The 16,712-nt window shown below is 32.2% G+C and overlaps 1 protein-coding gene across 2 annotated transcripts in view; it reads right to left on the bottom strand.

The window, feature by feature from the left end:
- SLCO1C1 (solute carrier organic anion transporter family member 1C1) overlaps window positions 1-16,712 on the bottom strand; it is a 118,264-nt gene that overhangs the window by 69,389 nt on the left and 32,163 nt on the right. Inside the window, exons 2-7 of one of the 2 annotated variants that reach the window (XR_012470160.1) lie at window positions 14,792-14,943; window positions 12,425-12,566; window positions 8,594-8,726; window positions 6,114-6,235; window positions 5,065-5,211; window positions 1,763-1,861 (exon numbers count right to left, since the gene is read on the bottom strand). Coding sequence is in view for 1 of the 2 variants with exons in the window: in XM_074194321.1 (XP_074050422.1) it covers window positions 1,763-1,861; window positions 5,065-5,211; window positions 6,114-6,235; window positions 8,594-8,726; window positions 12,425-12,566; window positions 14,792-14,917 (769 nt within the window). In the remaining variant the exon portion in view is untranslated. Of the gene's footprint in view, window positions 1-1,762; window positions 1,862-5,064; window positions 5,212-6,113; window positions 6,236-8,593; window positions 8,727-12,424; window positions 12,567-14,791; window positions 14,944-16,712 lie in introns of those variants that run through there. The other variant, XM_074194321.1, reaches the window with a different exon arrangement.

Raw genomic sequence — 16,712 nt, forward strand, 5'->3', positions numbered from 1 at the left:
TGAAAAATTCTATAACACGAGTGCTACAGAAATATTATTGATTTTTATTTTAATAAATGCTTTTTCATTGAATAGGATTCTTCTTCCTAAAACTATAGAATTTTATAATAATTACCTAATTCAACTTAGTTTACATATGAAGAATATGGAGCACAAAAAATTACACATCTTATTCAAAGTCAAGAGGTAATCAAAGATAGATCAAGGTCTGATGATCTTTACCACTAAATTGCACTGTCTCATACTTGATTTCATTTCTTCATTGCATTCTTGTCTCATATATAAACATTCCATTTCAGCAATATTATCTTGATTTCATTTCTGCTATCAAACCTTAAAGTATTATAGTAGTATAGGTCTGGAGTTAAACTATCTGAGTTCAGATCTTGATTTTGCTGTTCACTCTGGGGGAACTTCAGGAAATGTATCTAACATCTTGAGGGCTCAATTTTCTCATCTGTAAAATCATGACTTGCCCCAGATAACTTTTGATATGTCTTTCAGCTCTTAATCTATCAGCCCATGAAATGCTTTAAGTTTGAGCATCTCTTTTCATAAGCTTCTTATTTTCTTATGGGCAGTTAGATGGTGAAGTGGATAGAGTACTGGCCTTGGAATCAGGAGAATAGGCATTCTCTGATACTTACTAGTTATGTGATCTTGTGAAAGTTATTTAAACTTGATTGCCTATTGTCCAGGGCCATCTCCAGTCACCCTGATTCATATCTGGACATTGGATCCAGATGGCTCTGGAGGAGAAAGTGAGGCTGGTGACTTAGCATAGCATCCCCTTATTCAAAATCCAATTTATTTGTTTGTCATAGTATCACCTCCCTGATGTTATGGTCTTCTTAGAAAATGAAGGACAAACATTTTGTTATCCTTCATTTGCAGATAGAAATGCAAAAACCTACAGTATTTTTACAAACAGACATAAATCTCATGTGCTTCCCTAAACCATCAGAAAATAGTCATATCTGAAACATCTCTTCCCCCTAAAATTTCTTTAAATTCTAAAATAATTGTTCACAGGTGAATAGATAAATGGTCCCCATACAATCAGACCTTCAGTTCATATGATCAGCTTTGAATTATAATGAACTTGAATAAAGTAACTATCAGCACCTGTAGGAATTTCACAACATGTCAGTTCATTTCATTTTGTTCCCCATAGCTTAAATTATTAATTCTCAATTTTAAAAAGTGAACCTTTTATCGTGTTCCTTTTTTTCCCTGGGCTTCTGGTTGTGAAGAATAATGAGCTATTTCTTATAGATATAGCTATCACAGAAAAGGCCAAGATATCCTGAAAGGCAAGAATGGGGTTTCCCTGTAGCAGAGCTCAAGACCTAATCTAGAGACAATTTTGTAGAATAAAAAGACATCTGATTTCCAGAAGACTGTCAGTCCTTCATGTCTGTGATGAAATTCCCAATTACATTGTCAATAGGTATGGCTATAATACATTCTGACACATCTGGGATTCCTCAGAGCCAGGGAGTGACCACAGCTTTCAGACTTTCCTGCCCTGGAATGCATTTGAACTTGAGATCTAGAAAGGGAATATATTCTAATAACAAATCAAATGCCATTTCCTAATCATCACCTATTTTCACATTTCTCTTTTAATAAACATAGAGAAAAATAACCTAAGTATTTTAAAATTAATCATTAAACATTTATCCTCTGATCATAATGAATATTACTTACATCATCTCTTTGAAAGAATCCACAATAACTCTTTTTTAAAATTCTGCCTTACCTAGGTTTACAAAGCCAATGTCAACATATAATTTGGCACACAGTGAACCCAAAAGAAATCCAAATATTGGTCCAATAATTGCAAATGTCTGCACACACCCTAAAAAGAAAATAAAAAATTCTCTTTGGTTATATTATTAAAAATAAAATTTTTCAATAATAAATGTCAGCTCAATTAGTGAATTTAAAAGTAGGAAATCCTTTATATTGATTCAGATATAGGTTGAGCAAGATTATTTCCAAAGTCATTTACAATTTATTTAATTCCTTCCCCCCATTTGTTATAGGCAAGTATTTTTTTGGGGGAGGTCATATAGAGAAAGTGTTTTTGAATAGAAAAAAGTATTAAGATAATATAATCAGGGATTAACAAAATGCATCAAATATTATATTTGGGAAAACAATTAACACTTTCAGGGCATCAAAACATTACCATAATGAGATATTGTATTGATCTGAATTCAAATCATATTGGAGATAAATTCAATACAACAAACATTTATTCAACTAATATATGCAAAGCTCTTCTACTTGATGATGGTCATAAAAAGATGAAAAACAAAATTAGGAAGCTTATAATCTAACAAAGGAACAAATTTTTTTAACCTCATTGATTTTTAATTTACTGATTTGAAAAAGGGAATTACGCTTTTATCACCTGCTTATAGATCATGTAAGTTTCTCATGAATTGCTATATTAGTAGAGGCTGAAATATTTGGGCATGATTAGGAGAGGTCAAATTCAGTATAGAAAGGGAATAATTTAATCTACCTAATTAATTTAGTAACTTTGAATAGAAGAAAATTTTAAAAATGTATTTAAATTACCCAGGTTTTTTTTTTCTTTTTGCTTTAATCTAGATTTTCCTAATACCATTAAAAGAGTTTAATTGATCCATGCTCACAAGGACTGTGATATTGGGGGAGAATTACACAATATTTTTCCAAAATATTTTTTTGCCAGTAAATTGAATAGATATCCCCTTGTCTTATATGATTCCAGAGGCCCAGAAAAGTTTCCTTTTCATCTAAAGTAATCCCCTTCCCAATCACCATGACCAATTTTTACTAATACCTGAAATTCCTTTGCCATAAGATAAACCTCTTATATTTCAGAAATAATAACCTTAAAATGAAAATATTATAGAAGGGTAATACTGTTATTGCTGCTACTGTCACTTTTGCCAACATCACCAGCATCACCATTACCACTACTACTACTACTACTATTACTGCTGCTGCTGCTGCTGCTGCTGCTGTTGCTGCTGCTGCTGCTGCTGCTGCTGTTGCTGCTGCTGCTGCTGGTGCTGCTGTTGCTACTGCTGCTGCTACTACTACTACTACTACTATGACTATACATTTATATAACCCTTTTAGCTTTACAAAGCACTTTATATATATTATTTCCTTTGATCCTCACAACTCTGAGAGTTGGGTACTATTTTTATCCCTAACTTTATAGATGAAGAAGAAGAGTCACAGAAAGTTAAGTGATTTGCCAAGGGTCACACATCTAATTAGTGTGAAGTAGAATTCAACTCAGGTCTTCCTGCCATTAAATCCATTGAACAGCAAAGCTAGCTAGATGCCTAGATTCAATTTACACTAATGTGTAACTGGCCTCAAATTGTAGGTTTTTGATATGGGGGCAGATGAGCATCTGACATCAGAGGGAAGAATTGTTGGGAACTTTGCAGAATAAAAGGAGCCCAAAAGAAATGAATGCTTATACTTAAAAAAATTACCTTTATTTAGCATACAATATTGCATATAAAATTTTCCCTATACAGTAATTTCCTTGTATTCTTAGATTACAGTTATCAAATAATGCATTTTTTTCACTTACCCATCTGGCAATTTTGAAAGCAAATGGCTATTCTGTTCAATTATCCTTTTCTAAATGGAGTAGAGAGAGGAAAAAAGAAAATCTGGGACTGAAAGGAGCAAAGGAGATTCTCTGAACTCAGAATTTGAAAAATGTCAATCACCTTCTAGAGTTCTGTCAACAATTTTAGAAAACTTATATATAATCTAGCATAATTTAGTTATATACCCATATCCCTTTATGAACTGAGTCCTTTATGCTAATTAAAATGACAAAGTGAAATAGGCATCTTGGTAGTATAATGAAAATGATATCATGTTAATATGAATTATTATTAATTTTAATAATAATTAACAGTATAACAACCCATGGCAAAGGTTTTCACTTATCTATGAAATCACCTAGGATTTTTAGTTGCTTCCAATTTGGAAAGAGGAAAAAAAACTAAATAAAGATCAGTCCTGAAAAGAGGAAAATGTACAGGAGTATTTTATGACTGCCAGAATTTGAGATTCTATGGGATGGATAAAGGAGTAATGAAAGAGATGGCAGTTATTCCATGACAACAGTCTGAGTGCACCACATATGGAATAGGTATGATGTCTATCTAAAAGGAAATACCAGAGGGAACTTATAACTTCACTTATCTTATCCTCAAGGGTGCTGAAAGAAACAAAGACCTTAATGACCAAATGAGTTTTGCTTCAGTCAACTTGAAAAAAAACATTAAAAACCCTAACTTAAAAAGTTCAAGGTCTATTACTGCATCCAGAGCCATCTCCAGTAGTCCTGATCTATATCTTTCCACTGGACTCAGATGACTCTGGAGCAGAAAGGGAGTTTGGTAACTCTGTCTAGCCCTCTTCACTTAAATCCAATTAATTTGCAAGTCATGGCATCATCTCTCTGATGCCATAGTCATCTCCAAGAATGAAGGACAAAGAACAACAATTCTGCTACAGAATACATCTGTCAGAATTAATATTATTTCTCATAATACTTGTAACTAACCCTGACTACTTTTGTTTGTGTTTTTTTTGTTTTGGTATAAAGGTGCAGTTGAAGTTACAAAGGAAAGAGGATTTTTTTTCTAGCATTTGATTGAGATTTTAACTCCAGCCCATTGTTAGTTTTATTCTTTAATTTGGGGCATAAATATGAGTCATTTTACAATTGTAATTCTCAGTTAAGAATATTATCATGAATGATACCTTATTTATAAATTTTCCTTATAGATTGGAATCAAGGTTATAATAATAATTACAACAATAGCAATAATACACACTGATACATATTGTCTGAACAAGTCTCTTAAACTTTCAGGGCTCTTTCTTTAGTCTCTATGGAGACTAAAATTGGAACTAGACTATCTGATTCTAACTTCAGGGCTCTTTGACTATTTCACATAGAAAAAAAAAACACTTAATATCAAATCCCCAGGCACTTATTTCTGAGACAATTAAAGAAATAGTCATTACCAATATAGAAGGCAGTATTGTCCTCACTGGCATGATCATCAATGTAGGCAATCCCCAGAGGCTGAATGGGAGTTTCTCCTATTCCACGGAGGAGATTTCCCAGAAAAACATAAACCCACATGGAGGTCCGAGTTTCTGATTCACATCCTTAATAAAAATTTAAAATGACATTAGAGAGTTAAAATTTACAGTCTTTCTTTGGCACCATTCAAAGAATAATTGAAAATAAAGTAATAAGGAGAATAGATTTGGACTAGGTGGAAAATCTAGTCCTACTTCCTGCCTTAATCATCAAATGTACTGTCTAAGTTACTGACTATATTATCTTTTACTGATATAAAAAATGAATACCTATAGGTTATGGAACCCATGAAGTTCATGTTGTATCTCGGCCATTTTTTCTTCTGTATCCCCCAGAACTGAGCTCAAACTTTGAAGGACTTAACTCTTTCCACTTTTGAACCTGGCCCTTCCTCCAAGGTGTCCTGAAGGGTGTTTCTATAGACTGAGAGATTTTGCTTTCTTGATGAATTATTGGTGACTTTTCAGATCCTGCCTTCTGACAATGGGTTGTTTAAGAGCTTGGTTCTAAGACTCCATTTTAGTTTGACTCCATTTTGATTTTCTAGTCAGGTCTCCCAGGAATATTTGCATAATCAGCAAACTTAGAGAAATGTTAACAAATATTTATGTTAACCTAATTATGTTTTGCTGTTTCTTGAGGTCAAAGCCTGGAGGTTAAATTTGTCCCTTATTAGGACAAATTCTGAAGGTTAATAAATACTTAATTATTATTTTTAAGATGAAACTCAGAGAGCTCAGGAGGTCAGCTTTTCTAGAGAATGTCACAAATTCTTGGGATTCTAAAAGATACAAAATGTCTGATTTCTCCTAGCTGTGTAGTCGACACTAGTATTTTGTGAGAAATTTTTATTTTCACAATCTTGTTGTCTATTTCAATTAAGATAGAGGGTGAGAGATTGATGTCAATCAATAAATCACTTATTTAGTTCCTTATTGGTTTTTCAGAATTAAAGAAATAGTTTTACCTGTATTTAGCTTTGATTGAGATTTTTCTGAAATTGAAAGTGGTATTTTTTGGTTGAGGTCCTGTAGGCATGGAGAAATGGTGATGGTGGAATTGGAAGGAGAAAATTTGTCATACCTGTAACTGAACAAAATGAATGCTTTATCAACTCTGAGAATTTGCATATCATGCTCAAAACAATCAAAAGAAATGTATATTATATTCTCATTAGGAATAGTCAGTAAGATTTAGTTTTAGAATATTTAGGGATCTGACACAATTATCAGATTTTTTAAATAAAAATTGTATGGAAGATATATATATATATATAAACTCCAATGATCCATTTATTATAGAAGAATAAACCTTGAAGACAATATTTTGGCCAATCAGTGATCTGAATAAGTGAGAAGAAAATTAAAGTAAGATAGTTCATAGAATAGCTTTTCTACTTTTGCTATAAAGGGAGCACTGAGCTTTGAGAGTTAAAGTTGCTCTTAAGGTAACATTAAAAGCAGTGTTCTGTTACTCTGTGATTGGTAAAAATCATGTAATCGCTTTGTATTTTAATTTCCCAATTTGTAAATTGAGTAAGTTGTACTAAATCATCTCTTTGGTACTTTCTAGCTCCAGATCTATTGTCTGTGATTCTGGAATTAATGGAAATCCCTTATTAATTCAACCTAGTGCCATATTAAAGGTAGCTACAATGTCAAAATAGAGACTATTCCCTTTGAATTAAAAGGCAGAATGGTGATTTAATTAGCTGCTCTTATAGTGTTTATGGTGTAATTAATAGATTGAGTACATGATTGTATGTCAGTTGTTTATCTCTAGCCGAAGATATTGAATTAATGCAGCTTTTTTCCCCTTTGATCTAGTATATTATGCTCCTGAGATTGATGCATAAAGGAGTAGTAGGATTATTCTAATCATAACCACCTTCACTCCCAACAATAAAGCAGCTTTTGTGTCCTAAATTTACTTCTCTCTTATTAGCATAATAAGCATTAGCATTTGTGAGAGGCAGCAAGAGGAAAGAGCACTAATCTTTTAGAATAAATAATTTTATTTCCTATAGGAAAGAAAGATGTTATATAGCATAGTGGGAAAAGATGCTGGGCTTATAACTAGAAAACCTTGTGCTTTGTTCTCAGTTGTGCCACATGTTCATTACATGAATTCAGGGAAAGTTAAGTTCTCTGAGCTTACTCCTAAAATGGGATAATAATATAAAACCCAACTCAGTTAGCATCATATGAAACAATAGATGTATTATTAATTTGACATGGGCCATGTAAATGTATGTTACTATCAAATTCACTAGCAGAAATTTACAGAGGAATAAAAATGTATAAAAAAAACCTCAAAACTTTTCTAATAATCAGATTTTATATCTGGTCTGAGAACTCAGAACTTTTATTATTATTTTATTAATTCCAGCAAAATTGAGACTCTAATGAAGAACTTAAGTAGAAAAGTACGACAAAAATCTATTATCACAAAATTTCCTGTTGACTTACTTCCCTATAGATACCATAAATAATCAATGGGTCATTTTTTTATTTAAACTGAGCACAAAGAACTAGATTCTATTCAACAATAAGTTAGATGAATATTTATTTGGTCAAAAAGTCATAGAAGTCAATTTTTGCACTTCATTTTACTCTCATCTCAGCTATTTGTTCCTTGTGGATTCTTGTCTAAATCTTTCCTAGCTACATATGTGCTATTCCTCCTTAAATTTCTTAGGACACTTGTGCATTCCTATGGTTTCCTATTTGATGTTATATGTATATTTAACTGGAAAATCTTTGCTAGAATTTTTGTTCTGTTCTCGAATTCTAAGGATCAGATCATTGGAAAAGATTTTTAAAAGATCTCTAATTCCAACTCTTTCTTTTACAAATAAGCTGAGACTTGCATAAATAGCCAAGAGTTTTACATTGATGTTTAGGTCTTCAAAGTCTATCCTTATTACTTGAGGGATTTGGGGAAATTATCTTTATATCATCAATAGCCAACACAATTCTCTGCACATATATTATTGCATTGAAATAATTTAAATCTTCCATGAATAATTCTTTGGCCTTGATATTAGAGAATCTCATAAGAAATTTAATAAAATGAATTACAAGAATGCTGAAAATTCATTTTCATTGTTAGCCTTTTTATAAAGATTTGTCTAGTCTCCCCAAATTATAAATAAGGCCTTAAAGTCAGAGTACAAGTGTTATATGTTATATAACTCAAGGTATTGAAACATGTTGTCTTATAAATAGTAGATAACATATAGTAGAGAAGAGCAGACAAATAATGACTGACTAATGCATAATTACAGTGTTAAATTTCCTTAGGGTTTTGCCAATATAAATTTTGCTACAAATGGTACATAGAATTATTATCCCTTTAACTTATTATTTATTCCATTAATGCAAATATTTGTTGATTAATATGAATAAATTCTGCCTTCTATACTTATTAGAATAGCTATAGACTTACTGTCCCATGAAGAAGTGAGGCAATGCAATAAGCAATGTTCCAGTTCCCATAAGCAGGCACCCTGTTCCGATTATCTTCGGTCTATGAAATTTGGCTCCAAAGTAGCTAACAAGAGTTATAATTAAAAGATTTCCTTTTGGGGGAAAATGAAATATTTATTTATTAAATATGTAAAGCAAAATTAAAGAAAATATGTTAATCTCAATAACAAATAAGTAATGTATTTAAATTTAGTACAGTTCTAAAAATAACTCCCTTATTTTGTCCCAACCAACTTTCCTTCTTTGGGTTTTTCCTTTCTTCAGGTCTGAGTTGATCAATGTAACTCTCTTATGCAGTGCTTCATATGGAACTGCTTCCTTATGCTGTCTCAGTGATGTGATTCAGGAACTAAATTTCTAATGATATCATTACTTTAGACTTCTCAGTTAACTGACTTAATAGTTGGAGAATTACATTTGAAGTCAGGCAACTTTGAGTTAGAAATCAACCCTCAGATACTAGCTGGGTAAGTTTATATCCTAGAAAATGAGGATAATAATAGTATGTACCGTACAGGGTTATTTTGAGGATCAAGTGAGATAAAATTTTCAAAAGCCTTATATGTAAAAGTATCTGGCACATCATTGGTCCTTTATATATTTTTGATTCCTTTCTTTCTGCTTGCCTCTGTTAGTTCAATTTAGTATTGGAGTCCTTCATATATCTTTTATTCCTATATGGTGAACCTTGGAGTCAATATAAATTTCTTTTTATTTATATTTTAACTACCTGGATTAAGACAATGAATTGGCATTCAGAAAGCATGTAAATATTTAGCTGAAGCTAAGTCATAGGGCAGCTAGGTGGCCTATTGGATAGAGTACTGACCCTAAAGTCAGGAGGACCTGAGTTCAAATCCAGCCTCAGACACTTAAATTTCCTATGTGTCCTTGGGCAAGTTACTTAACCCCATTGCCTTGCAAAAACTAAAAAAACAAACAAAACCAAAGAAAAAACATGTCATTCTACATTCTCTGGCTCCTTACTTGTTAGTGCTCTTGTTATTAGAACTGTTGTTTTCCATAGTAAAGTTAAAACTGCTGATGCAGACTGACAAAGAGGAAAGAGATAAAGAATAATGGTTCTTCCCTCAACACTCTCCATTTCCCCAAAATCAAGTTGAAATGCTATCAATGTGAAACATTATCAGCATTTCATCCTTTCACAAGGGAAAACATTGGTTGATGTGTTGACTTGAGGAAACAATATGAGGCAATGTGATATAATGAAAAGAATATTAACTTGCATGAACTTTAACCTCTCTGAATATAGTTCCCATCTTTAGAAGGAGGATAATAACACTGGCACTACTCCCTCATGGAGTTGCCTTGATGTAACAGTTAGGAAGCCTTAAAACAACATATAAATAAGAGCTATTAGTCTTATTACAGTTATCTCCACAATAACATTGGTACAGAAAAGAGTATTTTATGAATAAAGTGACATTTTTATGGATAAACAACAAATGAGACATAGTACATAACTGTAACATAAAATAAGCTACACTAATGCTGATAATTAGGATTGATAACATATATCAAAAAACTTAGCCATTATCATCTTCTAAGAGGACAAATCACTCCTAAACAGGATGAGCTACGGCAGCTATTATTGAAAGAAGTCACTTAGAATAGAATCATAAAGTAACAGAGTAAAAATAATATCAAAAATTATATTATGCCTGATATTCATATTGTATTTTAAAGTTTACAATAAAAAATTCATAAATCTTCATACATCTCAATGACTCCAAAGTGTTTGTTGCTAAAAAAAAAAAAAAAGCCCAACTTCTTCAATAAAGTTACCGGTGGAACAGACCTTTCCTGTGGAACTTTTATGTTGTCTTGGCCTGGGAAATTGTATCACTCAGTCTTTCTATGGGCTTTGCCCCTCTACATTTTGGCTAGAGTTATAATTTGAAGGCTTTTAGAGTTTTGGGGGGAACTAATTTCAGGGAATTCCTGACTTTCATGCTGCCATCTTGGCTCCACCCTCCTGATCTGGATTTTTCTTTATTTTGTAAAATATTTCCCATTCACATCTTAATAGGTTTACTTATTTGGAAGGATATCAGTTTTACACCGTCAGTTTATACTCAAACAATGTGCATTTTCATACACTTTCTAGTGTAAATGATAATTTCAGTTTCTTTGAAGACTGTATTCTAGCATCTGTTAGAATCAATAAAATAAACCCTTCCATTCTGAAGCAATGAATTCCTTCTTTACCTTCATCTTCTAAAAGTGGTCTTTTCCTGATTCCTCACTGGTTAATACCTACCCTGCCAAAGTAACTTTAGTTTACCTATTTTGCAAATATTTGTATATATTCATTCTATGTTTATGTTTTATATATGTGATTATCTCTCCCATTAGATTACAAGCTCCTTTAAGACCTGTTTTACTTTCTACTTGTTCCTTCAGTGCCTAACACAGTGGCTGTCTCATAGCAAATGTTTAGGACATGCTTGATAATTGATTGCTTCTGTTTGGAGTCTGCACAGGATATCAACCGACATCCTGGTGAACACCTTGACTGAGTGCATCTCAACAGATTTATATCCCAAATAAGAATTTTATAAAATTATTAAATTCCTTTATTTTTCAGATTTTTATAGGTTTTAAGAGATTTATGGGAAGATTCACTTGAGGAGACCCTTGACTGATGTTTTTTTCCTTCCTCAATTAAATATTTTTTCAATAATATTTTTTCATAATAATTTTTGCCATAATAATAACAGTTCCTTGGAGGTGGTGGGGGTAACTTCAAGTGACAGCAAAGTGATGGAAAGACACATGGCAGATATAAGTAGGTAACAATATATTAGCAGATATGGGATACCACGGACCTAGTTGTGTCTTAAAAGAAATCAAGTAGAACTTGAATAACCAGAAAGGGAGGGTTGCTGACCAATAGAGGAATAGAAAGTATGATTGTTATAGGAGTGCTCAAAAATATTAAAAATAAATAGAAGGAGGAACTCCAAATCATCATATAGATTTTGAAAAAGGAATGAATTGTTCAAATCCTTTGATACAAAGATACAGTGCTGGAAATTTACTCTGAAAAAGGTAAAATAGAGGGAGAAAGGTTTCATAGTGACAAAAATTATCATTAGCAACAAGGACCTAGAAATAAAGTATGTGCCCCTTGAGTGGAGAAATAATTGGATAAATTGTAGTTTATGAATATATCTAACTTCTATAGCACTTTAAAGACTGGAAAAAAGTGAAAAGCTTAAAGAAACTTGGAAAGACTTGAATGAACTGATAAAGAGTGAAGGAAACAGGACCAAGAGAATAATACCCACAATTACCCTAATAATATACAGGGGGAAAAACTCAACTAACAGACATCAGAACACATCAATATGTCTGGATTCAGAGATCAGGTAGTGAGGCATATATCTACCACTTCATCATGAGGAGACAAACTTCAGTTTGTCAAATTACACGTTGTCAGATATGGTCAATGTATTTCATTGTTTTCCATTTGTGTGATGACATGGGAGATACTTGGAAATTATAGCAAAGTCAGGTATTTTTGAAGAGTTAAAACAAAGAAATACATGAAGAAGACTCACATAATATAAGAAAGTGTGGTAAAAAATATCATCTGTACTAATAAAAGGAATATCTGTCAGTAAAAGTTTTAATCTATCTAAATATGCATGAGTTCTTACAATGTGGTGAGAATGTCTTCTTGGCATCTACATTCAAGCTATTAGGAGTTACATACATTGTACTAGAAATAAAACTAAAAGTCCAGTTTAGTTTCCATAATACCTACCAATTTCAAAGCTTCCATCAATGACTCCAACCAGAGTACTAGGAATTTCAAATCGTCTTTCTATCTGAGTAATTGTACTCTTCAAATAGCCTTCCGATAAGGCTTTGGCAAAATAAACAAAAGATAATGCACAGAGAAACACCTGTAACAGAACAGAGATTAAAAACTGTGATTTTATGAATGACACAAATTTAGACTTAAAAAATTTAAAACTTTATTAAATCAGTGCTCAAAAAAAAGAAAATGGGGCAGCTAGGTGCCGCAGTGGATAGAGCACCAGCCCTGGAGTCAGGAGGACCTGAGTTCAAATTTGACTCAGACACTTAATAATTATCTAGCTATGTGGCCTTGGGCAAACCACTTAACCCCATTGTCTTGCAAAAACCTAAAAAAAGAGAGAAAAGGATGTCTTTTCAGAAGAAAATCTTCTGGAGGTATGTATCTAGTTGGACTTATCATCTCAAAGAAATAATTTCATATATCAGTCATATTATCAAAAATTATTTTTTTAATCTGGAGGGTCATAGGTTGACACATGGATTTACTCAAAAAATTTCTTCTCCTCTGGATTTATCCATTCCCTAACTAGAAGATGTATCCATTCCCTGACTAGAAGAGATTTCATATTTTGACTCACCAAAAAGACACACACACACACACACACATCTAACTGCTTATCAATCTGTGGCATTTCCATCATTCTATATTACAAATATGTCACAGAAGCATTGTATGTGAGAAAAGGGACCATAACTTAGTATTCTGAAGAAGTATTGTATGATTAATAGGGCTTCTCTTTTTTCCCCTGCACTAAATCTTTTTTTTTTCAGATATAACCAGCTTTCTTTTACATATTTCTTAGTTTCATTTGATGGTTGAATATTTTCTCTTTTATTCACATACAAATGATGGCCTTTCCAGTCCATAAATGTAAAAACATGTAATGTTGGGTCAGAGAAAATAAGCTAAGTAAACAACAAAATGTGGTAGGGCTAAGATAAAATTAAAGTGTAGGATTACAGGGATGGAGAGAGGATGTTGCAAGTAGAGGCATTTCAATACTAACTTTCTAGAAATATTAAAATATTTTAATGCAAAATGTTTTATTTATCTTGACATTTATACATTTATTTTGTGAGAATTCAAATTGCATATATCGAATTAAGTAAAAAAAGGCATTTAGCTCCTACAATGGGCTGGGCATTCTGCTAATCATTATTGTACTAGGAGACTAAAAGCCTTCAGTGAAAATAACTGCAAAGGTATGAGTATAGTTTTCAAACTTTAACTAGGGCACAAAAATGTATTTTCTGAGCTCTGATAATCAACACTGAGTCAAGAACTAAAGAGATCAGTGAGAAATGGTAAAGGGGGGGCATTGATGAATATTAAAACTCATGCCAATGAGGCAAGAGATTTAGTAAACTACTTACATATACTTTTTACCTGAGTATTCTGAATGCCTGTTACCTGCTTTGAAGGGTGTGGTTTGAATATATTGTCAGTAAGTCAACTATCATTTATTCATTAATTTTTTATGGTGGAATCATGTTTTTTAAATTTTATGATATAAAATTGTTCTATTACTGATGTCATCAGAATATCTAGATTTCTTACCATGTTTTGCTAAAGTTCTATTTGAAAGGATCACCTACCAATTGAGCTAATGCTTACATTCTGTCAACCATCATTTATTAAGCATTCATTGTGTATATTGTGCTAAGTGTTGGATATAAAGAAAGGCAAATAATGGTCACTCTTCTTGTAGAACATACATTCTAATGGGGGAGAGAAACTAAATAACTAGCTATGTACAATTTGTATGTAAAGGAGATAGAAAGTAATCTAAGAAAAAAAGCACTTAGAGCTAGGGATAGGAAGAGGGGAACTGAGATAGATCTTATGCAGAAGGGACTTGAGTCTTGACAAAAGTCAGGGAAATCAAAGAGGAGGAATGAAGGTGCAGAAAAATACAGGTTTCTGGGAGAGGTAGAACAAAGAAACAGAGATGGAAGATAGAAGCTTGTGCTTAAAGAACTGCAAATGTGTCTGTTTAGATGAATGTTCCAATTAAAGACACACATCTCTAGGTATAATTCAAAGCATGAATAAGGAACATAGATCATGTATACCAGGGGTGGGGAATGTCCAGCTCACTGGCCATATAAGACTGAGATCATTTGGTCTGGCCCTGCCAAGGCAATTCTAAGCAGGATTCAAAAATTCAATAAATCTAGGATCTTTTTAGGGATGAATTAATGCATTTTTTGACAAAATATAAAAGGTTAATTTTTAAGTTTTAACCCTAGATAGAAAACAGTTTATCCACCCTGGTCTATACCATCAAATTCCTTTGTACCACTCTACCTTTAATTCTCCACAAGGTCGCTTTTCTTCTGAAATAGATGACTGGGATTTAAAAGGAATCCTGTCCATGGGTTGTTCAGATTTTGAGTAGAATAGTTGAGTATTTTCTTTGGGTGAATTTTCCATTATAAAAATGATCCTTCACTGTGATTCTGTTAAAATTGAATTTTTTAATGTATTTTAATCTGATGAATTTCATTAAATAAGACTTCTACCATAAAAGGAAATATGACATATTCAGGGAAGAACAATCAAATAAATATCAATTTTATATTAGAGCAAATGATTCTTTAAAAAATATTTTATTTTTTCACTGAAAAATACTCCTGGGAAAACTGAAAAATAGTAGAATAAAAACTAGGTATAGACTCATATCTCACACCCCATACCAAAATAAGGTTGAAATGGATACAGGATTTAGAAATAAAGGGTGATATCATAGAACAATTAAAAGGACAAGAAATACTCTTATCTGTTGGATCTATGGAGAGGGGAGAAGTTTATGACAAACAAGAAATAGAAAACATTGTAAATTGCAAAATAGATGAGTTTGACTATTTTAAATTAAAAACATTTTGCACAAATCATAAAATTTAGAGAAATGGAATTAAATTTATAAGATTACAAGCCATTCTCCAAATGATAAATGTCAAAGAATTTGAATACATAGTTTTCAGAAGAAGAAGAAATTAAAGCTATTTATAATGATATAAAATGCTCCAAATAATTATTGATTAGAAAAATGAAAATTTAAAACAACTCTGAGGTACCAAAGATTGACTAAGATGACAAAAAAAGGAAAATTATCAATATAGGAGGTGATATGTAAAATTTGGACACTAATACTCTCTTGGTAGAGTTGTGAACTGATCTAGCCATTCTGGGGAGGAATTTGGATCTATGCTCCAAGAGCAATAAAACTGCATGCTCTTTGATCCAGCAATGCCACTACTAATATAATATCCCCAAAGATAATAAAAATGGGAAATAGTCTTACATGATCAAAAACATTTTTAGCAATTCTTTTTGTAGTGTAAAAATATTGAAAATTGAGAGGATGTCCATTAATTGGAGAATGGTTGAATAAGTTATGGCATATGAATTGGATGGAATACTATTGTTCTATAAGAAATTATGATTGGAGAGACTTCAAAAAAATCCTGGAAAGGCTGGCATGAATAGGTGCAGAGTAAATTGAAGAGAACCAAATGAACATTGTACACATTGACAATAACATTGCAAGATGATAGATCTCCTTTCAAAAGTTCAATGACCAAGGACAATTCTGAGCGACATGTTATGAAAATTGTCATCTACATCCAGAGGAAAATCTATGGAGTGTGAATGCAGAGCAAAGCATACTATGTTCACTTTTTAAAACTTCTTTTATGCTTTCTTCTTTCTTTATCATAGACCCCTCCCTTTAGTTCTAATTCCTTTTTCATGACATGACTAATATGGAAATATGTTACATATGATTGAACATGTACAATTATTATGAGATTGTTCACTGCTAGGGGAAATGGGAAAGGAAGGGAGGGTGGTAGAAGAGTGTGAAACTTATAAACTTGCAAATGAATGAATGTTGAAAACTACCTTTTTCATGTAATTGGAAAAAATAAAATTAAAAAACATTTTATTTTAAAACTAATTTTATATTTCATGATTTTGTCACCTATATATCCCTATATGTTCCTCCTACCTCATCCTCTTCCTTTACCACAAAGAAAGCAAAAGAGGGGGAACAACAATTTGCAAAAACTATCCAAAACATCTAAAAAGTCTAGTACTACATGCAATGCAAAACATGCAATTGTTTTGTGTGAATTTGTAAACTCAACCATTTTAAGAAAAGAAAGGGTATAAGGGAAATGGCATTACATTATGATTCAGAAGACACAAGGTCTAGTAGCTCATTCTC

This window comes from Macrotis lagotis, chromosome 7 (assembly GCF_037893015.1).
Source record: "Macrotis lagotis isolate mMagLag1 chromosome 7, bilby.v1.9.chrom.fasta, whole genome shotgun sequence".
Lineage (NCBI taxonomy): Eukaryota > Metazoa > Chordata > Mammalia > Peramelemorphia > Peramelidae > Macrotis > Macrotis lagotis.